Source organism: Pelodiscus sinensis, chromosome 3 (genome assembly GCF_049634645.1).
Source record: "Pelodiscus sinensis isolate JC-2024 chromosome 3, ASM4963464v1, whole genome shotgun sequence".
In the NCBI taxonomy this organism is placed as follows: Eukaryota; Metazoa; Chordata; order Testudines; family Trionychidae; genus Pelodiscus; species Pelodiscus sinensis.
In genome coordinates this window covers 194,968,982-194,994,195 of record NC_134713.1, presented here as the reverse complement: position 1 = coordinate 194,994,195, position 25,214 = coordinate 194,968,982, and the positions used below count along the sequence as shown (strand labels likewise).

At 40.2% G+C, this 25,214-nt stretch overlaps 1 protein-coding gene across 5 annotated transcripts in view; it reads right to left on the bottom strand.

Moving 5' to 3' along the window:
- Positions 1-25,214, bottom strand: part of CFAP61 (cilia and flagella associated protein 61) — a 200,512-nt gene that overhangs the window by 47,958 nt on the left and 127,340 nt on the right. For 4 of the 5 annotated variants that reach the window (XM_075925780.1, XM_075925782.1, XM_075925783.1 and 1 more), the window contains 3 exons: positions 23,610-23,784; positions 10,158-10,450; positions 6,012-6,339 (listed from right to left, as the gene is read on the bottom strand). In XM_075925780.1, coding sequence (XP_075781895.1) covers positions 6,012-6,339; positions 10,158-10,450; positions 23,610-23,784 — 796 coding nt within the window. The remainder of the gene's footprint in view (positions 1-6,011; positions 6,340-10,157; positions 10,451-23,609; positions 23,785-25,214) is intronic. The other variant, XM_075925784.1, reaches the window with a different exon arrangement.

Sequence of the window (25,214 nt, the reverse complement as noted above, 5' to 3'; positions counted from 1 at the left end):
TTGAATAGTGAGTTTGTTTGTGGATTTGTGTGTGAAAAATAAAGTTGTACTTCGGATTACCTACAAGTACCAAGTTTTGCACAGACAATCCTGCCACTTAAATGAGCTAAATGCTCTACTTTATAAACTGGAACATACTGTGTGAAAAGTTTACACAATTATTTTTTATTTTCATCGGAAAAGAATCATGTCTATTATGATTAGATTCATAAAAAATATTTGCTAACAAAATTAAAACTGAATCACCTATTAAAATGTCACTTTAGTGCAAAGAAAATTGTTACTGTTACAAATCACAAAATAATTCAAATTGGTTAGAAAGAGTAATGGAAGCTTTATGAGTTTCTGATTCAAATTTACTATGTATGGCATTTATTCAATAAAATGAATAATGTTTGAAGTTGAAATCCTAGAAATTCAAAACTGTTCTTTTACTTCCCTTTTGCAAGCACATTAATAACAAATTCAATTACATAAATTTAATGTCTTGAACTTTCTTTAAGTGTAATCTACACAAAATGACTTTGCTGGTCAACGATGGGCTTTACCTGCCAGGTCTTTATATTTTGTCTGACAGTTGATAAGATGTAGTACATAACTAAAGCCAAACTAGGGATGGTGGATCTCAAAGGACACATTTTCAATGACCTGTGCAGCATGCAACTTATGCAAAGAACATACACATTGATGCTCAATTTTATATCAACAAAGCAATGGAAAAAGGATTTGGATAGATGATCAATGAGTCAGTAAAGCTCAGTGTTAATCTGATAGCCAGCCAAAATATCACAAGCCCAGAGCTGGACTTCATGCTCCCAACTCTCTGGAAGAAGCTGATTTGGACTGTTTAGTGAACATTGGATTCTTGCCACCAATTTCACACTAGTTTCACATAGTGAGTTGGGGACACAATTTTAGTAAATTGGATTTGCTCAAGGTATGTCTAGAATGATGGCTGATCTGGCATCTCACAGATAACACACAAAAAGGCTTATTTTGCTTCAACAGATTGCCTTTCACTATCACATGGGCACCTCTGTTCCGCAAAGCCAGGGATGAGATTCTGAAGGAAGTGAATGGAGTTCAGTGCTGTTTGGATGGCATCTTGTTACAGGAAAGGATCACCTTCTGAATGTGGATGCTGTCTTGCAGCTATGGCCTGACTACATTGAGACACCTGAATGTTTCAGTTGAAAACCTTAAAGGTGCTATGAGTTTAATTAAATTTCTAGTGAAGCCATTTCTTTAAGTGCCACTGCCAGAGAACATGTCACAGTGCTTTTATTCTTAGGACTGCTTAACTACTATAGTAAATTTCTGCCTGATCTGGCAATCTAGTATTCACATCTTTACAAGAACAGTGACAAGCAAGAAAAAAAAAGAATTAAAGACTGTGATTGTGCATTTAAAGCATCAAAAGAAGCTGTTAACTCAGTTCTTATCCACTTTGATAACTTCTTTCCATTGCAAACAGCTTATAGTATGCTTTAGTATATGGCCAGGGTGGGCAGTAATTTTTGATGGGGGGGGCCACTCCACGAATTTGGAAAGTGATCAAGGACTGCACTTTTCATATTAATGGAGGAGGTGGGGCGGGAGTCAGGGAAGGAGTTGGGTGCAGAAGGGAGCTTGCAGTAAGAGATTGGGGTGCAGGAGAGGGTGTTGGGTCTAGGAGGAAATTTAGGTGAAGGAGGCAGTTGTGACCAGGGTTAGGGGACTGGACTGCTGGGGTTTGGGTCATGACCTTGGTCAAGAGGGGGTTATGACCTGGGGAAGGGAACTACAGTGCAGGAGGGGATGGAGGAGTTTGGGTTGTGACCTGCAGCAGGAGATTGGAGTACAGGATCTGAAAGGGGATATAGGGACATGAGGGACAGCAGAGGGTTTAGGTTATGTGGGGTAGGGTTGCAGGGGGAGCAGAAGGCTTGGGTTGTGACCTTGAACAGTAGGGAGCTATGACCTGGGGCAAGATATTGGGGAGCAGGATTTGAGAGGGGATATGGGCACAGGAAAGGGGCATAGGATTTTGGCTATGTGGAGTAGGGGGGAAAAGAGTTGGGATGCCAGAGGCAGGCTCTGGCTGGGAGACTTACCTGCTTGACTCCCAGCCAGAAGCTTCCTCAAGCAGACTCCTTGCCTGCCTCACCCTTGCACTGGCTGCAAAGGCCATGTGGTTTTTGAACAGCTACGAGCTTGAGGGGAGGGACATAGGATGCTTCACAAGCTGCCTGTTGTCAACAGGCAGCTCCCAGTGGCCAGAAACAGGCTAATGGGATTGTGCTGGGGGCAGGGACAGTGCATGAAGCCTCCCTTCTGCCCCACCCAGCAGCAGCTTTTTTCAACAGTGTGGGGGGGATAGTCAGGGAGTCTACCTGAGGTTCCCCGCTGCAACTGCAAGCCAGATCTGGTGGCTTGGCGGGCTGTATTTGGCCTTCAGAAGGTATTTTGCCCAGGCCTGCTTTAGGAAGACTTCATAAAGATCATATTGGCATTATATGGATGAAGACTATAGCCCAGAGTCCTGTCTGCTGACCAGGGATCAACAAAGACATTGAAAGGAAGATCAAATACGACATATTCACAAATTCAGTAAGACCCTGGCCTACCTTATCTATGTCCTTGGTCTCCACCTCAGACCCTTTGGACTTTGCCAGACTATTAGAAAGTTACATGGCTTTTGGCTCTAGCTGACACCCATTTAAAATGACCACTAGTTTTCAGAATGACTTCTACTACAACAACCAAGACCATTGGATATCTTTGTACCTTGTTCAATCAATTTGGCTAATGGTTACAGTTGGTGAGTGACCATGAACCTCAACTATGTTCTGGAAAATTTCAGAGGTTCCTAGATTCAAATGGAATTAACACATATGCGCTGTTCATACCATCCTGCTACAAATTGATGAGTGGAACATCCTATACACTTAAGCATGCCTTACAGCTAACAAATCTATTTTGAGTCATCAGCAGACACGGGACAATGTATTTCTTGTCCTACAGAAATGCACCATATGCTACTACACAGGAGACACCTGCAATTCCTTCCTTGAAGCGAACTTTGGGTACCTATTGGAATCTGCTATGTCCTGATGGGGCCTCCTGTTTAGACAAATCCCAAGCAGTCCACATTGATCAATGATGTAAGACCTGTCATAATTCTTTTGAAGTAGGAAACTTAGTGAGGACTCAACACTATGACTGTGAAATGAAATGGGCAGCTGATATCTTGTAAAATGCATGCAACTGGTTTTTTGCTTAAGGTGAAATTGTCCAGTGGTCCTCTATGGATTGACATACGGATCAGTTGCAGGCACAACAAGTACCAGAATCCAGGGATGTTACAGTAGGACTTTTGTTCCTCTGAACAAATCAACTCCAGTTAAAACTACTAATTTGGATGACTTAGTAGAAGAAACTTTGGTACCATGTCCAGCTGATTCCTTAACAGATCAAATGGATTCCTTATAATCATCTTCCTGACAACTTTTGACAGAGCCAGAAGAGTTCCCAGACATTAACTACTTCAAGACAGGCCAAGAAGAGAAAACAACAGAATTCCATTTGCCATCACCTACAGCCCACAACTTAAACCCCTCCAACGCATTATCAACAATCTACAACCTACCCTGGAAAATGACCCCTCACTCTCACAGGCCTTGGGGAAAAGGCCAATCCTTGCCTACAGATAACCCCCTAACCTCAAACAAATTCTTTCCAGTAACCACACAACACACCTCCATCATATTCATCCAGGAACTCAGCCCTGCAATCAGCCCGGGTGCCAGTTCTGCCCACACATCTACACAAGCAATTTCATCATTGGACCCAACAACATCAGCCACTACATCAGAAGCTCATTTAACTGCACATCCACTAATGTGATCTATGTCATCAAATGCCAGCGATGCCCCCACTGCCATGAATATTGGCCAAACTGGACAGTCTCTACGGGAAAGAATTAACAGACACAAATCAGGTATCCGAAAAGGCAAAACACAGAAACCTGTTGGAAAACACTTTAACCTGCCTGGGCCATCATTAATGGATCTCCAAGTCACCATGTTGTTTCAGGCCAATTCCACAAGCCAAATATACAGGGAATGGTTGGAACTTAACTTAATTTACAAGTTTGATTCTTATCAGAATGGAATGAACAGAGATATCATCTGGCTCCTACACTACCTTCCACATCCTAATGACTTAACCAACTAAACAATGGAGGTGCTAATTGTTCTTATCAGCCTCTTGTAACTTGAACAATCTATTCACTGTCTTTTTTCTCTCTTTTCCCCCCTCCTTTCTACCCCCCTTCCATTATTTATTCCTGGATCTGGACTTTTAATACTCCAGTCATCTGAAGAACCGGGTTGTGCCCACAAAAGCTCATGATACTATCTACATGTTTTGTTAGTCTTTAAAGTGGTACCATTTTTAATGTGCTACCAGACTATTCATTTTTTAAGTTTTTCTAGTTACAGACTAACTCATCTACTCCTCTGAATCAACTTCCTGGTATTCAGGACACTACAGCACCACCACATTATCACAAAAGAGTGTGAACGCAATGGTGCACTTGAACTTATATAGTGTTTAGTTAATGAGTTGCTATTCCAAGGCAGAATGATCCCCTGCAATTTAAGAGCCTGAGATAGTCTGCCTGTAACTTTTAATTATGTTGTAGAATGTTTTTTGTTACATTATGATAATGTATTTACGTTTGTGAATTTATTTTTGTGAATTTATTTAAAGTAGGGTGGATGAATGTCCCTTTAAAATGTCAAATACTCAGTTTGTTTCTGATAAACTTCATATTGGAAATCTCATATGACTGAACCCTTTTTTGAAACATTTCTGTTACCTCCAAGATTTGACTTGATATGAAATAACATGGGAATCAAATTTCTTGGCATTTTCTAATACTTCTGTTTTGGGACTAAACCAAGATGTGCAGATACCCCTAAAATTTAATCTTCTATGTATTACTTGGAATCATTACCAGGGGATTTCAGCATCAAAACTTATTCCTTCAGGACAAGATTTGAGAAAAAGTTGTTACAGGTTGAACCTCTTTAGTCTGGCACCCTCAGAACCTGATTGGTGACGAACCAGAGAATTTGCTGGACCATGGGAAGTCAATATTGTCTAGCAGCATTGCAACACCTCCACTGCTAACTGGGCTCTTTAGGGGTAAATTTAGACATTTAGGGGTAAATTAGAGCTAAATAACAACACAGAACACTGAGAGCCAGGACTGGTGGCTGTAAACAAACTTTATGGGACGATGGGAAACTTGGCCACACCCATGATAAGTGGACATCCAGCTAACTAAAATCATACCTAGATCACAGATGTTGCTGGATCAGAGAGTGCTGGATTAGAGAGATTCAACCTGTACTTTATTGAATTTGTTGGCTCAGTCCCTAATAAGAACAAGGATAAATCACAGGTATAAAGAAACTGATTTTTTCATAAGAGTTCGTTGCTAACAATATCACTGATATGAAATTGACAGAAAATTCAATTGGTCAAAGTTGTAAAATGCAAAACTGGGAGTGGTGAATCGAAAGGTTTCAAGTATATACGCTAAAAACTAGCATGTGTTGTTACAAGCAAAGTGGTCTAATTAGCTGCACTACATGTTCTCATCAATCAGTGTTAAGCTAAATACACCTTTATCATCAAGAAGTGAGCCTAAAGAGAGAGGTGAAGAATTAACAGCAAACAAATGGAAAAGAGAACAAGTCTGATGGTAGTGACAAAGTGTGCGGACATGGAGTCTTCCTTCACTAAGATGACTAACTAGAAACACAATAACATTAAAGTACTTCATGTACTCATCAGCTCGTGTACAGTATAAAATTTCCTACAGATCAACAATTTATTCCTTATATAAAAGCTTTCAAGTCACTGATGTAATTCATGCCATACCATGGAATTTTGTGCTATAGAAGAAAGTACGGAAGAAAACAGAAAAGAGTAATGGATTGAATCATTTGTTTTTGACACACCTTGAATTTTGCATCCCTTGTACATAGGGATAAGTCTATCCAGATCTTCTGGTGGCTCGGAAACTGGTTCAAGGGTTGGATCAAAGAGATTCAGCATAGCTGCAGCAAGCTGGAAACCGATCTCTTTCGAACTAAAATTGCTGTGAGTCCATTCATTTGCATGATATATATTGGAGAACTTGGTTAAAGGACCTGCTGCTCTGATAGCAACATCATTAGTATGGAAGTTGGCATCAATCACAAGTCTTCCATCATAAACAAGGCATGCATCATTAATTGCCTTGAAGGTTTCATAATCCACTCCCTTGTTGGAAAAGTTAAAAAATGCCTAAAAAAGGTATAATAATGGAGGTCATAATACATTAGTCATTGTCTAACACAATAAAAGAGGTTCTGTGACTTATGACATGTAATAAGCACAAAATACAATATGGCTTTGTATACCCTGATGTGGTCTAGTGACTAAATTTTGAGATTAATTAAAATTAAGAGAGACCCAAAGAGATGAGATTTATTAAAATATGAGTATTCAGAATTTCCTACTTTCTGGTTAACCAGATTTGCTATATTTTAATAACTATATTATTTAGTACTTTAAATATCTTGAACGTATGCACATATTTTACCTTTGTCATTAGAAGGCTTTACAAAACTCTTCTCCCCTCCCCCTCCCACTTGAAAAATAACACAATTTCATTGCTTAGAAAGAATATTTGTGTATTATACATATTTTTGCATGCTGAAGCTATAACATTTATGAAGAAATTAAACTACCATGTTTGCCAGATTAGTTTTTATACTCTGAATATTTAATGATACTCTGTTTTTCAACTAATAAATGTTTGGGATAATTTCAAAAACATATTAGCACGTGAAAACGAATGATAAAATATAAACTAGTTAAGTAAAAGATGTTTCCATAATTCTGAGATGCTAGCCTTCTTTTCCAGTTGTCTTGATCTTGTGTCACGTGTTCTTGCTTCAACAAGGTCTGCATCTTTAACAACATCTTTTCTTTTTATTATTTACAACAGAGACATTCAATTACATAAAAAGTCAATATATTCAAAACAAGAAAACATTTTCACACAATGTCTGCTTAGAGTGTGGAGCTCATTGTCATCGGACTCAGTTGAAGCCAAGAATTTTGCAAGATTGATAAAGGTATTAGAAATGTATATGCAAAACTATCCAGATTTATTATAATAAATTATAAATTTTGGAAGGGTTATTAAATCTCATACTCCAGGGCTTAAGCAAATCTTTAATAATTAGGGATCAGGTTCAGGATGAGACCAATGAGGGGTTTCAGATTATCGTGAAAGCTGCCAACTGTGGGGTTCTTGCTCCTTCCATTGAAGCATCCGGTGCCAGCCACTTGTCATCCCATCCATATTGCAGCTATCATTTGGATATAGCAGTCATAAGTTCAATATATGTTTGGATTTGTGAGTTTATGTTTTACAAATACAAATTAAAATGATTACTTTGCATTGTCCTCCACATATTCGTAGATGTGGATTATAACACCACTGATGTTGAGTGGCCAGATTTTTGTTTTTAATATTCCTATTGGGGCCAATTACTACCTGAGCACTGACGATTCCAAGGATATAAAAGGGCGTGTCTTGGCCTCATCTGCTCTCAGTCCCTTCCCCAATTTTGGAATTCTTTATCTGAGACTGTGAAGAAAAGGAGGGGGGTGGGCAGTAGTATGGATATGCAGAAACTACACTTTCTAGGAACAAATTACTGGTAGGCAACTTCTTTTGTTTTGTTGAGTGGCCTCTGCATATGGCCACTTGTGGGAAATTAGCATGAGATTCAGCTCCTTAGGAAGGCGGGCTGAGGAGTTCTAAGTGAACAAGAACTATAAAACTGCTAAAACTAGCACCACTGTAGATGGCAGTCCAAGGGCATATTGAAAGTGGCCACTTTTTCACACATCCACATCAGATTTCAATGAGGGACACCATCCCCCGCCCCAGCTCCTGAGATGTACATTTACAGCTTCAAGTAAGAACTATGCAAATTCTACAAAAAACAGGTGACACACAATGGATTCTGTGTACACCAATGTGTAGACGGCTTGTGTTTCGACAGTGAAAAAGCTTTAACTTTTTTAATCTCTGTGTCTTCTGTCATTAAATAATTAACTGCCTTGAAACCTTGTTGTTTGACCTTCCATAATTTCCTACAGCTGTGCAATTTAAAGTGATAAAAATCAGCAAAACATGTTTAACCCAAAGCTTTGCACAATCATGAAAATTTAAATGGATAAAAATAACAAAAATGCTTAAAAACACTGATGTTATTCATCAAAATTATGTAAACAAATAAAATTCTGCCCAGAATAATAATAAATAAGGAAAAGAAACAAGTCTGGAAGGGGCTAGGTGAAAGATGGACTAACCAATAATAAGATTAAGCAGTTACACAATTAAGATATGAACAATCTTGGTTGTCTCACAGAATTTTTAACATAGGTGACAGGGCAGAAGCGAGACTTTGGATAAGTATTATTGGGAACAGGCTTGTGACTTGACTTGATTTGGATAAACTTTCCATCCACATGGGGCAGCATGAAAGACAACATGGAGGCTGCAATGAGAGAAGGCAATGAAGGGGGCATGGAATTTGGCACCCCTGGCACTGCAGAAGAAGACAAGAGTTGCTATGCTGTGTTTATGTTTCTTCAGACACCAAAACATTTAATTAATGCAGAATTACTAAAGGAACCCTGACAATGACAGATCTAAAATTAGACTTACCACCTCTGTGATATCTATGCAGAGAGGGGATAAGAAAATTGTACATTCCAGTATGCTTCCTGTTAACATGCATGACACTCTCTGAACCGCTCTGTCCCCAGCACTTCTCTGGACCAGGAGGTACTCCCCAGTGTCTGGGCCTCTCATATCCAGATAACTGAGTGCAGAGTAGAGCCTTGCCAAACAGGGACAAGGCAGGGCCAGCAGGAGAGGAGATACAGTCCCTGAAATCCACAGCAACTAAAGGAGTTTCTGACTCTTTGGGGACAGAAAAGCATGGAACCACACTAAGATGTTACCATGGCCAACTCATTGCAAGGGGAGAGGTGGAGGAAGGCAAAAACGAAGGGGAAAACTGAAAGGGAGAGAACAGAATAGGTGAGAAGGGTGAATGATGGAATAGGGCCCTTTGAGGGGAGGAAGGAGGAGAGAATGATGGAGTAGGAGAGAGATGGATGGGAAATGAGGATGTTGAGTGTAGAGCAGACTAAGAGTTCTTGGGGGACAGGGAGGGAGGGATGGAAGAAGGACAGGTGTATAGGAATGATGATGATGATGATGATGATGATGATGATGATGATGATGAATTGGAAAGTTTCTAGGGGGGGGAAAGGAAGAGTTTGAGGGAATATTTGGGGAGAAGGAAGGGTTTATAGACTTCAGGGGTACAGAATTTGGAAGAAACTTTATTGCAAAGAACCTCATGGGAGGCCTCCCCTCCTAGGTGGTGGCAAACTTACTGCATGAATGGAGAATACACACAAACATATGTCAAGATGGTCATGCGGGTGTCTGTAAGTGCATATCCTAAAACTTTTACTCATACAAGCAGTCCTTAGACAACTAAGCCAACTGATGAGTAAGTATTAAAGGACTGGCCCAACAGCGCCAATATTGTCTTTTAATTGCGGTCCTTAATTTAGAAGGCTGATACATATTTCGTCCTGGTAAAGAAAAAACTATTTAAAATGGTTAAAATAAAGGTATGTTCCATTTTATGCTTATCAGTATTAACACTTGATCTTACAGTTGATTTTAATTCAGTTTCTTAATCAAATTTATATCGCTGTAGGGAGGAGTATTGTAGGCATCTACACAATAGAAATATTTTAAGAATGATTTTAAAAAAATATTAAAACTACCTGTCATTCAACAGTGAATAGCAATTTGTATGTCTATTGATTTAAACCCTTTTTAAATCCAAATCCATTTGGAAATCTAAAATGGTTTTATTTAGATTTTTAAATTATCCCTTAGATTAATAAATTAATGTTAAATCTTCCAGAGACATGGAAATCTAGCTACATCAACCTGGGATTAGCTTGGACTGATTATTTTGCAGCCCGGACAAAAGAAACACAACACATTTACTTACTGAACATTGTAGTTTAAATGGTCTTGTTTTAGTTGTAAAAGAAGCACATGTTATAGGATCTGGGTGGTCACCTTCATTCCACTGGGCCAGTATACTGTCATAATACACACACACATCGTTCTTCAACAGTGCCTCTTTAACAGCATTTTCGATTGCATTGTTGTTCAGGCAAGTTACATTTGAGCTAAGTGGAGGTTGCACCAGGTGTATGCGAGAACCATGAATTCCAAGAGCCAGGAGGGTTTGTGCTGTGGAGTAACTGTCAATGGTATTCCCATAGACAATGACATTCCCTAGGGGGAAAAAGGGAAAAAAAAACTAAGACACGCACCAAGAACCTTATCAATCTAACTCAGCTGACAATAATACTGAATTGTTCTCTTTGACCCTCTTATTGCTCTGATGCTATGAAGCAAACAATACTACCTAGCAACAGTAACTAAGATAATTTAGTGAAGAATTTGTGAAAAACATCCCACAAAGTAGGCAAGTGCTTTGCAGAAGTATGAGATGTATTATGACCCGAGAACTTGAAACTATGTTAATTGAAAACCTCGAAAATAAAAATCTTGTACCTTGCTATTCCTTCCTTCCTCTGTCCTCTCCCCCCATTTTGCTTATCTAAAACACTTATCAGAGATACAGAATCAAAACCACAATATATTTTCTCTATACAATATAGAAACATTAACAAGAAAACTTTTTTTTTTAAGTTTTGAAAATTACACAGAAATGGGTCTGAACTGTCTGTCCCCTCTTGCAGTAAGAGCTGCAGGAGTGAACGTCAGTGGAAAAATTGTCATGAGGAATCTTTCACAGAGATGTCTGCGCATTGTCCAAACAGTGGGGGAGGAGGGCTCTCCCCTTGTAGGAAATATGAGGTACACCTCCAAACCTGGCAAATCCTCTGGAGAGCTGCAAGAGGCCAGGCAGGTCCTGTACCTCTGTACCAGCTCTGACTCCTAGTGCCTATCCATTTGCTAGCTCCCTGGCAGCTCAGCTCCATTTGAGCTATGCCAATAGAGGGAACCAATGGGCTTCAGAGGACTTCAGAAGCCCTGGAACAGCAATATGGAGAGAAAATACTATAGCCTGAGGTTGTCATCTTTTTAGGTACAGTCCACATGACTAGAAGAAGAAAGATGCCAGCCCCATCCCAACTTGTCCAGTCTCCACCTCTTTCTTCAGGTCACCACAGTGAGGGTTCTACCTGATATCGGAAGAGCGGGAATAGTGTGGCAAAGGTGTCTTGAGAACACTCTGCACACAGAACTGGACCATGGTTTGGTGTTCAACAAAAATCTATAGCAAAACCATGCCTAAAAGGAAATCAGAGGGTTGAAACAGTGCAGCCATTCCAACAAGGAAGTGCATTTCAACCTTTTTTTCATTTGTGGCCCTCCAACATTTTTCAGATGGTGGCGTTAACCTGTTTGGAGATCTTCAGACCCCTCAAGGGTCAGTGGACCACAACTGAAAACCACTGTTCTAAACTAATGGCAACTTTTTGTTACTCCTCCAAACATAGTCTGTGAACCTCCAGGGGTCTTTGGATGACAGGCTGAAAACCACTGCTATAAGGGAGTACATTTGAAATACACAGAGAAGATGGCATTGGCTATATTAGGGCTGCATAGCTGTGAGAGTAGTTTGGCCCCATAATTTTATGCACAGTTGTCTTGATCATGCTTTTTGGGAGGATTTTTTTTTCTGCGTTTCAGTGCATTGGCCAAGGGTGCTCTGTTTTTGCACTGAGCACTGTGCTTATGTGAGCTGGAGAGCTTATGACCGGAATAGACAAATTCTCTCTTGTACAGTTGACTGGTACATACATCTTAACATTGACATTTAGGTGTCACTACAAGCAAAAGAATCCCTACACTCTAAATCTTATTATAAAACAGCACTTTATAGTTTCTGCTTATTACATTAGTAGGGAATTTAGAGTACTGTGCTCATACTGTAAGAACTACAGTTATTCATTACAGACTAAAATTATGCCCATCAGACATCCAGACAGTAATTCCTCAAGATGTTTTTATTATTTAACAGCATGAAAATGCGTCTGTGAGTAAACATAATAACATTCCATGGAAAAACAGAAATAATAAATAAAGACCATTACAGTACTTTATCATGTAATATTACATGCCCTGGTTCCACTGCAGAGCATTCTCATAATTTCCTATAAGTGGAAACACAAGATTTCTATGACCCCAGCATGACCTAAATGCTTTTGGCTTGGAAAAATAAAGATCCATCCCCATTAGACAGGAGCTCTGTTCGCTGATTCATGCTCTGGAATTTTAATGCTACAGCATTTCTACAAACATGCTTTTAATAAGGCAGTAAACTGTCCTTACCTAAAGAGGAAAATAATTTATCCATTTTGAGCCATTAGAGAAGTTTTTTTCTTTACTTTATAATCCTCCCACTTTTTATTTTTATGGAAAGTGGAGAGGTAACAGCAAATGAATTTCAATTAGAGTTATAATAGGTTACGGTGCATTAGGTTGCTGGACTGCACCACAAAAATAATGTTTACTTACTGTACAGTGACTGTGGTTTGCTGAGATGTTCCGCATGTGTGGATCCTACTTCTGTTGCCTGCTCCCCAGCACAGGAGTTTGAAACATTTTCACTAGTTGTGTACAGCAGGTGTTGCATATGTGTCATGATCTCCCCTCCCCCCCCCCCCCCCCCCGAGGGCATAATGGGTGCAGAGACCCCAACTGCCACTCAATGCCTTCAAACATCCTTAGGCAGCGAACAATACTGTATCCTTTCTGTAGTTTGTTATTAATTAGTTTATAGTTTGTTGTAGTTGTTGATGTTTCATGTAACCCTTGTCAGGAAAAAAGACAAGAAGAGAGCAGATCGACACAGAGGTTATGACAGGGCATCAGTCTCCTGGCTCCATGACATGCCCCTCCATTTGGGGGGATTCTCTCTCTGACAGATATCGTTAACATGTGTCTCTACTGTCTGGGCGAAGAATACCACCCAATATTAAGGTCTTGTCTACACCAGGGGGTGATGCGGCGAAAAGGAATGTGATTTCTAAATGGTGCCATGTTCTGCATGAATTGGTCCATGCATGCCTAAGGTTCCCTAATGCATTTTAATGTAATACTCTGAAACAGCACTATGTTAAAGCACACCAGCAGGATCTTCATGGACCAAAAAGACATCTTCTTTCCTGGCTCATCCCTCCAGCCACTAGAGATGTGACATTACACTCAGGAGCAATAAAGAAACAGAATGAGACTAGGGATGTGAGTGACTAGTTGACTATCAGAAAGAGGCAGCGGGGGAGAGGGGGAGTGGGAGTGGGAGGAGGAGGTGCTTCAAAGCAGCAGCATTGAGTGGAGCCTGGGGCCTGATCCCAGGCTCCATGCAGTGCTGCCGCTTTGAAATGTCATGTGCAGCATCTCCCTGCTTTGAAATGCCGCATCCCCAGCTGGGCCCAGTCTGCATGCGGTGTTTCAAAGCAGCAGCACAGCGTGGAGTATGGGGTCAGTTGGGGACTCCTCTGCTGATCCGGGCCTCCATGCAGTGCTGCCGCTTTGAAATGCTGCAGAGAGCACAGGGGGACTGCTTTGGTACCCCGCTGGTAGTAACAGCTTTCAGTAACCAGGTTTGGTTCTTTAAAGGATTTGAAACCACAGACAGAGGAATACTTCTTTTTAGGGTCAAACAAAGATTTTTATTTTCTATTTACTTTTATAATTAATTTTTCATTTAAATCAATTCACTATCTTTGATTCTTTTAAGATAGCATAACATACAAATAAAAAGTAGAAGAACAGTACAGTTAAAAAACAAGAAATAATATCTCCTCTTACAACTATACCCTCCAGATTTACCTTTGAATAGTTTGTAGAGTTATCAAATATATAATACTCACATTAAGATGGATAGAAGCATTGTTTTGATTCAGGAGATATTCTTTTCTTTATGTCTTTCCTTTTGGATTTTTTCATTGCAACTTACAACCGGTGTTCCCCTTTTGGAGCTTATGTACAGCAGCGAGATTCATAGAACCATAGAATCATAGAGCTGGAAAAGACCTCAGAAGGTCATCAAGTCCAGTCCTCTGCACTAGGCAGGACCAATCCCAACTAAATTAACCCAGCCAGGGCTTTGTCAAGCTGTGATTTAAACATCTCTAGGGATGGAGACTCCACTACTTCCCTAGGTAACCCATTCCAGTGCTTCACCACCCTCCTAGTGAAATAGTTTTTCCTAATATCCAACCTGGACCTCTCCCACCGCAACTTGAGACCATTGCTCCTTGTTCTGCCATCTGTCACCACTGAGAACAGCCTTTCTCCATCCTCTTTGGAAACTCTCTTCAGGAAGTTGAAGGCTGCTATCAAATCCCCCTCACTCTTCGCTTCTGCAGACTAAACAGACCCAACTCCCTCAGACTCTCCTCATAAGTCATATGCTCCAGCCCCCTAATCATTTTGGTTGCCCTCCGCTGGACCCTCTCCAATGCGTCCACATCCTTTTTGTAGTGGGGGGCCCAGAACTGGACCCAATACTCCAGACGTGGCCTCACCAGAGCCGAATAAAGGGGAATAATGACATCTCTGGATCTGCTGGCAATGCTCCTCTCAGTACAACCTAATATGCCATTAGCCTTCTTGGCTAGAAGGTCACACTGTTGACTCATATCCAGTTTCTCATCCACTGTAACCCCCAAGTCCTTTTCTGCAGATAGCTGTTTGGTCCCCAGCCTGTAACAATGCTTGGGATTCTTCCGTCCCAAGTGCAGGACTCTGCACTTGTCCTTGTTGAACCTCATCAGATTTCTTGTGGCCCAATCCTCCAATTTGTCTAAGTCACTTTGGACCCTATCTCTGCCCTCAAGCGTATCTACCTCTCCCCCTACCTTAATGTCATCTGCAAACTTGCTGAGGGTGCAATCCATCCCCTTATCCAGGTAATTAATAAAGATATTGAACAAAACCGGTCCTAGAACCGAACATTGGGGCGCTCCGCTAGAAACCAACCACCATCCTGACATCGAACCGTTCATCACTACCCTCTGGGCCCGGCGTTCTGGCCAGCTTTCTATCCGTCTTACCGTCCATTTATCCAATCCATATTACCTTAACTTGCTGGCAAGAATATTGTGGGAGACCATATCAAAAGCCTTGCTAAAGTCAAGGTATATCACATCCACTGACTTTCCCATGTCCACAGAGCCAGTTACCTCGTCATAGAAGCTATTGGTCAGGCACAACTTGCCCTTTGTGAATCCATGCTGACTATTTCTAATCACTTTCCTCTCTTCCGAGTGCCTCAAAATGGATTCCTTAAGGATCCCTTCCATGATTTTGAATTCAGCGCCTGGGAAGGAAGCCCTGGTTGATCAGACCAGGCTTTCTGGATTCGCAACCTGTCTGCTCTTGGTCTGTTCCATTCAACCTTATATATCCTGTTTCTGGTATTCCTCCCCTCGCCTGACAATGCTGACGTTAGATTTTTGTTGTCTCATTCTGCCCTTTCAAAACATTTGTCTGCTCCATTTGGGGTTATCAGCACTTTGTTGCATATTGTAGTCTGTGTTACTTTACCTCCCTAAACGCAGGGTTACTGTTAGTCATCCAATCAAATTTTGTTTTTGTTTTTTGCTTACGTCTCCTGTATCTTAATAATGTTGCCTTGCTTTACACTTACAACTAAACTGGTGCTCATTTGACATATTCTGAGTAGGCCCCAACACATTCCCTTCACAACAACATCAATAATATGGGATCAAGGGCATAGGAGAGTAAAGATTCATTTATTGCACCACATGATGGCACCAAATTGATTGTCATTGTCCTCCATTACATAAGAACACAAGAATGGCCATACTATGTCAGACCAAAGGTCCATCTAGCCCAGTATCCTGTATTCCAACAGTGGCCAATGCCAGGTGCCCCAGAGGGAATGAACAGAACAGGGAATCATTAAGTGATCCCTCCCCTGTCACCCATTTCTAGCCTCTGACAAACAGAGGCTAGGGACCCCATTCCTACTCCTCCTGGCTAATAGCCATTGATGGACCTAACCTGTATCTAGTTCTTTTTTTAACCCTGTTAAAGTCCTGGTCTTCACAACATCCTCTGGCAAAGAGTTCCACAGGTTAACTGTGCACTGAGTGAAGAAAAACTTCCTTTGTTTTAAACCTGCTGCCTATTAATTTCATTTGATGACCCCTAGTTCTTATGTCATGGGAACAAGTAAATAACTTTTCCTTATTCACTTTTTCCATACCAGTCATGATTTTATAGACCTCTATCATATACCCCCCTTAGTCTCCTTTTTTCTAAGATGAAAAGTCCCATTCTTTTTAATCTCTCTTCATATGGCACCTGTTCCAAACCCCTAATCATTTTTGTTACCCTTTTCTGAACCTTTTCCAATGCCAATATATTGTTTTTGAGATGAGACAACCACATCTGCAGTATTCAAGATGTGGGCGTACCATGGTTTTATATAGAAGCAATAAGATGTTCTCTGTCTTTTTCTCTATCCACTTTTCAATGATTCCTAACATTGTTTGCTTTTTTGACTCTGCTGCATACTGAGTGGATGTTTTCAGAGAACTATCCACAATGACTCTACGATCTCTCTCGAGTGGTTGTAGCTAAATTAGTCCCTATCATACTGAATGTTCAGTTGGGATTATTTTGTCCGATGTTCATTACTTTACATTTATCATCATTAAATTTCATTTGACATTTTGTTGCCCAGGCACTTAGTTTGGGGAGATCTTTTTGAAGATCTTCACAGTCTGCTTTGGTCTTAACTATCTTGAGCAATTTAGTATCATCTGCAAATTTTGTCACCTTCATTGCTTCAGAGTACTTAGCATAGTCAACTCCAGCTTCTTTGTGGGCACTAGTGGTCCCAGCCTCTGAAGCTCTACTCCAACCCCAGTCCCTGGACACATCCCTACCCTTGCTGCCAGACACAGTTCAGTCTTCTGCCTCCAATCTCAGTTACCATTCAATTATTCACTCTAGAACTCTTGGAGGACTGGTTTTAGCCCTTTTTATGGACACTTGGTTGCAGAAAGTCTTTCTGTAGCCTGGGCACAGTAATGTAAACTGCCTACAACGTACTTCTGGACTTGTCGGCTGCAACTCACAAAGCATGAGTAGCCAATGACTGAGCATATAATCCTATAACCAACATTAGCGGTATTTGGATGGTTGGGTTATGCCTTCAACAATTAACTTCAGTTATCAGATAAGGATTTCATTCTAAATTTACCAGAAGTAGAATTTAATTGTCTCAAATTTCTCAAGCAATTGACTTTTTTTTATTTGGTACTTTCAGGTGTGGGATGAAAGCATTTTCATTGTTTGTTCAAAAAAAAAGAAAAAAGAAAAAAGAAAAAAGAAAAAAGAAAAAAGAAGAGGTTACTCACCTTGTACAGTAACTGCTGTTCTGTGGGCACTCCACTCGAGGTGAATATGGAGAAGTGCCCTGAGAATCTGGAAGGAGGGGCTTTGGATCTGATTTGTGAGCCGTCCCCCGTAGTCAAAGGTGGGAGCATTATGGCCTTGTCAGGAGAGGATGGCGAGATGTGTGATGGAGGAAGAGTGTCATCTTTCTGCATTTCCTCTAGGCCCTCCACATCCGCTTGCATAGTATCCAATCTGCTAGAGACCGGTGGTTTTGGCACCACTGTCTGTACCTTGCTTTGGGTTTCAGCCTCGGGTGCTGCCATCTGGGCTCTAAAGGGCCCCAGGAGTCCCATCCCTGCCATGACTGTAGAAATGGTACGGATGGGAACCATAAGAATGGCTGCCACATCTGGGCTTGGCCTTGCTGCTGTTGCTGCTGAAGCTGTGAAGATGGTTTCGGCGAGGAGAGAAGATTTCCTCTTCATCTTCCTCCTCGCTGGAGAATGGTGGAGCTGAGCTAGAGGGTGGAGCTAGTCTACTTGGTCCCTCAAGGGTAGGTATAGTGTCAATACTGAAGAGTGGCATGCCCAGTACTGACGCGACCGCCAACTCCTGGTGTGTAGTTAAAGGGTGCAGTGGAGGAAACACTGGTACTGACAGTACAATCACCTGTGCCTGTTTCAGTGTGGAGTCATCTCGAGGCTTAGATGGTGACGGCACTGGAGATATGTTGGTATGCGGTCTTAGTCGGGGTCTGTCCTGACGGTTCTGAGTGATCCTTAGCCCGGAGTGATGTGCAGGTTTGGGTGCCGCTTGTCTCAGTAACAACATCAATGGTACTGACAATACAGGTGCGGTCTTCTTTTGGCTTTGCTGCTGAGGCCACAGGGCATGCTTCTTTAGTTGGAACCGCCTCTTGGGGTTTGTCCACGCCAGACGTGCCCGGTACCTGCCAATCCTCTGAAGCCTGCACCTTTGGTGACAAAGGAGGCTTCTGCTGGGGGGATATCTTTTTAGCCAGTCTCTCAGCTGTGGGAGAGGAATGCTTCCTCTTGGAAGTCTTCTGGATGGAGGATCCTGTGGTGCCAATGACCCCAGGCCTGAAACCAATTCGAGGGACATATGCAGTGGAGAGGTTGGGAACAACTGCTTCGATGATGTGCGCACATTGGCACGCTCACTATGGCACAAACGACACTGCGCATGTGCACTGCCACCCTGGGTACTGCTGCTAAAAGGTTCCAATTATAAACGCAGGGGCCTGAGACACCGACAGTGGAGCGCCCACAGGAACACTGCTTGAAGAAGAACTTACCTTACTTAACTTTAAGTCAATAAGACACCACAGTCAATTGTGCATGCTTAAGTACTTTCCTAGACCAGGGCCTAGGTCAGAAATTGTCACTGAAACTCATTCTGGTGGCAATGTCTGCTCTTTCTCTCTTCACCTTTTAGGGGCTTTGATACTGTCCCTGATGTTGGCAGATGACCAATATCTTGTAGCAGGTCTTATGTTATGAATTTGTTCCCTCAGGAATCTACTTTTGCCCATTACTCTCCATTAAAAAATGGTTAAAGAAATTCCTTTTGCAAAGTGTTATCAGTCTATTGTTAATTAGGCTGTTTTAGGATTTATCTATTTTCCTATTATGAATGTTGTTAATAGAGCACCTTGACCACTTAGAGAGGGCAATATTTTGATAGGACAAAAGTAAGGTCTTCTTTATTTGAGTTTCAGGCAGCATCTCATTGCATTATTGAAGTTGTTGAATGAAGGTAAGTTCAATCCCTAATATTTAGATCCATATTCCTCCAGTAATTGGGGTAACAGGACACATACTGGAGAACTGTGTTGGTGGATTGATTTACATGATGAGTCCTTGACTCCAGAATCTACTCCTTGATCTAAAGTAGACCAGATCTGTTGACCTTCAGGACACACTGCAAAAGGTACTTTATTTTCCCAGGTGTTTTCTTAGGAATCCTGGCAGGACTAGGGCATGCCCCGCTTCCTCCCCACCCTCTAGGTCTGAAAACTCAAAATGATCCAAGAATCAACATGGGCTTTTTATAAATAACTAGTAATTGAGGAATGGAATAGCCAAATTAGGCTCTCTCATAAACTTGTATAACCTCACTGCAGATCCTCTATTAGGCTGAATTAGCATTCACACAAATATTTTATTACTTGCAAATGAAGCATATTTGATATGAAAACCAGGGAGATGAAATGAATACAAATTCCACAATGGCACTGTTACAAAGTTACCTCTTAAAACAGAAATACATTTCAAAGCAGATTGAAACTTGATAACAGCCTTCTGTTGTACACTTATAATATCAGCATTATAGATGGTATTATTTTGTGAATAAGATGAAGCCCCCTCCAACAGTAAAAGGTGCAGAGAGAGACAGTGATGGATCACACTTTCAAAGATATTTAGGCACCTAAAAATGTAGATGGATGCCTAGAATGATTTTCTCAAAAGACTCAAGATTCTAACTCCCATTCATTTAAATGACAATTGGTGTCTGACATGGTTAGAAACTTTTGAAATCCCCATTAGGCATGTATCTGCATATTAAGCCACCTAAATGCCTTTTAAAATCTGGCCCCTATGACCTCACATACTCTTAAAGGAAAAGTCTCATTTTGCTTAACCTAGCAATCTGAGCCCTGGTCTAGACTAGGGAGTTATTTTGAAACAACAAGTGGTGCATCCACACTACCAAACCTGTTATTTTGAAATAATGGGTTGGTTACTTCAACATAATAACTCCTGCTTTCCATGAGTAATAACACTTATTTCAAAATAGCAGTAGTGTGGACGCTCCACTGCTGCTATTTCGAAATAACTATTCCCCAGAGTTATTCAAAGTAATTATTCCCCAGTGCTTCCTGGGGCTCTAAGTCAAGGTAGCATGTCCACATTAAGGGAGACTGCCTCAGACTAATTTGGAGGCTTCCCTGTAGTGTGGATATGCTATTTCAAAATAGTTATTTCGGGAGTTATTATTTCAAAATAAATTATTTTGAAATAATTTCCTAGAGTAGACATGCCCTAAGAATTTAAAAGATAAGAAGCAATTTTCTCAATGAACCAAACATAGAATGTATTTGAAAATGAAGCTTTTTGTCATATTGGTTAGTCATTTCATAATCACTGCCACAATTACTTACAAGATCTGGGGCCCAATCCTCTAACTCCTTTCAGTTGTAGGATTGAGCCCTGGGATTTTAAATAAGGAACAAATGACAACTGATTTAGAATCTCTTCTAGTATAAATTGGCATAGCATTGACTTCAGTGGAACTACAATGATTTATACTAAATGAGAAGCATCAAAGCATCTGTCTGGTACAGTTGGCTGGAAACCACAAAAGGAACCTCATTAGATGAAGTTAGTGGATAGCTGAAATACGAGCAGCACAATGCATTAGTTATAAAGAAGCATGAAAAGAACTGGGATTAGGAGGATGCATCATATAATTTGTATAATACAAAGAAATAAGAATTATATTTCTGAACTGGAAAAATGAAGTGCATATGTTGGAAATAGGAACCATTGAACCATGTCACCACTAATCACTTCCCCTCCCCAACTGTAGTATTTTAATATAATTATCTGAAAAGCTCTGAATTCTCAAAAAGTTTAAAAGTAATTAATAGTTTAGATTGGAAATCTGATAAACAATAATTGATAATAATTAAGTCTGAATAAAAGATATGTATGAGCCAGTGTATTACTATCTCTTAAATATAACAAAGTTCTGGAAAGGTTCCCAAGCTGAAAAGTAAAAGTAAGATTAAACCAGAGGTGCCCCCAAGCTGCAGTCAGCCAGGAAGAAGTGACAGAATGGCCTAAAGACAGCTGATAGATGTCCAAATCAATTGGTGAATCTTTGCAAGCCCTCTGGTCCCAGATCTACCCTGACCCAGTCACTTATCAGTCTCCTGAGTAATTTCACTGCTGAAAAATGGAATTCCCCTCCCCCGAGAGTAGATATCTTTATTCTGCTGAGATGAGGTATGAAAGAACAAGATCTATAAGTGGAGAGGGGACAGAACAAGGGCACGAAAGGAAGAAGGCAGAGGAGACAAAGAAATAGGGAAAAATACGCGAAAGCATGAAGAGGGACACAGAACAAAGGAGGAAGATGGAAGGCAGAGAAAGGGAAGGAGAATCTAAAAAGGTTCTGTGAGGGGGGGAAAAGCATCATGTCTCCTGCACACTACAACTCTTCTAAGAAAGATACCTTAATTGATATAATTGTGCACCTTTGGATTAAGCGTATAGTTAAAGACAAGATTAATGTCTCATTAAGATATCCATCTTGTCATCACAACAAAAAATTGCAGAACTGCAGTCATCAAATTAAAAGGAGGGAGTAAGCACAAAATAAATCAGCATCCAAACTTACCTTATACAACATTTTATACTTCAGAAGCATGTAGTGTCAAGATATTTAAACGCATTTTTAAAGCCTTCATTTGCTGCATGCAAACATTACCACACACTTATGTGTGCATGTAAATTCCACACCTTTGTATGCAAACCAGAGAAACAGAAAACTAACAACCCAATCTACATACAAATGTAGTTGTGTGTATCAACTAAACCCATACCAAAATAGGTTTAGTATTAATGAAACAGATGCGAAAATGTTTTATTTATACTTTTTGGGCCAAGTTACTGTGAATGGAAAATATTTATTTGTGAGACTATATGGCTACGTCTAGACTACAAGCCTTTTTCGAAAGAGAGTGTCTAGACTACAAGCAGATTTTTTGAAAAAGCGAGCCACTTTTTCAAAAGAGAGTCTAGACGCTCTCTTTCGAAAAGCATAGTTTGCATTCAATAGCGCCTTTTTTCAAAAGAGTACTTTCAAAAAAGGCACTGTTCCTCATAAAATGAGGTTTACTGGGATTGAAAAAACTGCCACAGTCTTTCCATTTACTTTAGAAAGAACACAGATGCAGTCTAGACGCAGGTGAAGGTTTTTCGAAAAAAGGCTACTTTTTTCAAAAAACAAAAAACCTGTAGTCTAGATACACCCTCTGAATGGCTGTATAGATCAGATCCAGTACTTGCACTTTTAGATCATAGGGCAGATGTTAAGAAGAAAAAAGTTCTAGACAATATTCTTAAAGGCCTGTTAAGTAGGATGTGCACTTTTGTAGACCATATGCTGTAACTATCATTTTCTTATTACGCTTTCCAGTGAAAGACTATATGAAAGCTAGACTACACTTTGAGAGAATTTCAGTTGTAGCAATCAGTTTAGAATACCTATCACTAAAGATAAATTTCCTCTATATTCCAATTAGAAATTTGGAAGTACTATAATGTGAGCCTATTTTATTCCTTTTTCTATAGAGGAAGGTATGATGATCCCACTTAAATTCTGTTGTCTACACACATGGAACTCAGCATCATGCATGTGAAATATACATAAGGTATATTTTAGTCAAATTTAATAACCTGTGTGCAACAAATGGATCTACTGAAGATAGTTTGAGACAACACAAATAGGATGATGAATAAAGAGATTTACACAAATGTGTGACTTTTACAGCTGAATAGAAAATATAGGATCTAGGCAGTTCTGTCAGAGGGGCTGTAACTAAAGATGATACTCAAAACAGAGACAATAGCATTTGAGAAAATATCCATGCTAATTTAGACTTCTCTCTATAGTGCTTTTCAGATCTAGATATTTTCCCATATAATTGCAAAACATGTTTACTAATTACATTATTATTTAATTAGTTAATTAATAATTCTAGCCAGGCTTTGCTTTTAGGGCATTCATTTTGTGTCATACAATAATTATAGATAATTAAGTAATTTCAAGCCTTTTTTTCTAGCAAAATATGCTGGATATCCAAAAACAACAAATTGTAAATTAATCTGGAAAACAAAGCATGGCAGACGAAAGATTTTGTTAGAATTCATTAAGCACTAATTATATATTGGAAATGGAGAAACAATAAGCCTACATTCATTTCTGAAAACATGCGTGTGTTTACTCAAATGCTTACCTCGTGAATTGATAAAGTTTTCTTTTAACCATTGTTCTGCCCTTAAGCAGTCTTCGTCATCAGAGAAATTAAAGAGATTGGTAGGAACAACACCAGTATATCTTTGTTTACAACCATTTATGACTTCCCTGTTAGTCAAAAGTTTACTGATCTCTACTCCAGTGGGACACGGAACCTGACAAAAATATGAAGTGCACATAATTGATAACGGTTAAGTATTAATGAAGACTCTGAATAGCAATGACACAAAGTATATGATCATATAAGACTTGCTTGCCTTGTAAATCTATACGAATTGTAAGTGTAAATCAACAAGCCACTGGTCATAAAGAGAACAGATGAGAGTTAATGTATCTAATTTTCTGTTCCTTACAGGATCTGAGACACCACGGAGGATTTTAAAGAAACAACAAGGATTAACGATGTTTTGATATGTGTATATGAATGCACATACATGCAATGCAGTACCCATCATATGCTTGCTTACATTTATCTTCAAACCTAGTTAATTAAAAACCGAAATGACAAAAAAAATCCAATTTTGTGCTTTACAGGAACTATCTTTTACCAAAATTGCTCTTGGCTCCTATCTTGGGACATGATGTTCATGCTTTGCCCTGCTCTGGCTGGACACAGCAGCTGGACACTGAGGGTTAGGCCCCCACAGAGGATTTTCCCACTGTAGGAGAATCCTAAGAATCAGTGCAATTCCAAGCCACCCCTATCCTTACATCCAGCACAGGGAGCATGGCTCAGAGAAGATGTATCTTGGGTGTTGCTACATCCTGATTATCCCAAATGCCAAAACAATTTCTTGATGCTGGGGACAGCTGGATATAAATTAGTGCCAGAGTCTAAATCAGTGTCAGTCTGCCCATCCTCCTTTCACTGTTCTTGCACAAGAGCTCAGATGAACAACAGGATCTTGGCCATTGCTTAAAACAATATTTTCAAAAATACCTGTTGGAACACTGAAAGGCTGTGTCTATACTGCACCCCTTTTCCGGAAAAGGGATGCAGATTAGACACTTCGGAATTGCAAATCCGCGGGGGATTTAAATATCCCCCGCGGCATTTGCATTTACATGGCTGCCGCTTTTTTCCAGCTTGGGGATAAGCTGGAGAAAAGCGCCAGTCTAGACGCGATTCTCCGGAAAATAAGCCCTTTTCCGGAGGATTTCTTATTCCTACTTTCAAGTAGGAATAAGAAATCCTCCGGAAAAGGGCTTATTTTCCGGAGAATCGCATCTAGACTGGCGCTTTTCTCCGGCTTATCCCCAAGCCGAAAAAAAGCGGCAGCCATGTAAATGCAAATGCCGCGGGGGATATTTAAATCCCCCGCGGATTTGCAATTCCGACTCGTCTCATTAGCATCTCTTTTCCGGAAAGGAGTGCCAATGTAGACGTAGCCAAAGGGTTTCACCAGAAAAACTGCATAGCTATAGGCTATTTGTGACTATCACTTCTGTGGAAACATTCTGCTAAACAACAGAATTGTTGGCAATGGTATAATACTGTGCCTCCCTTCATGGTTATTGCTTTTTGTAATGAGTTAGGGACAATGATCAGTATGCAAAGCATCACAGACAGTCTTCATAAATGAGA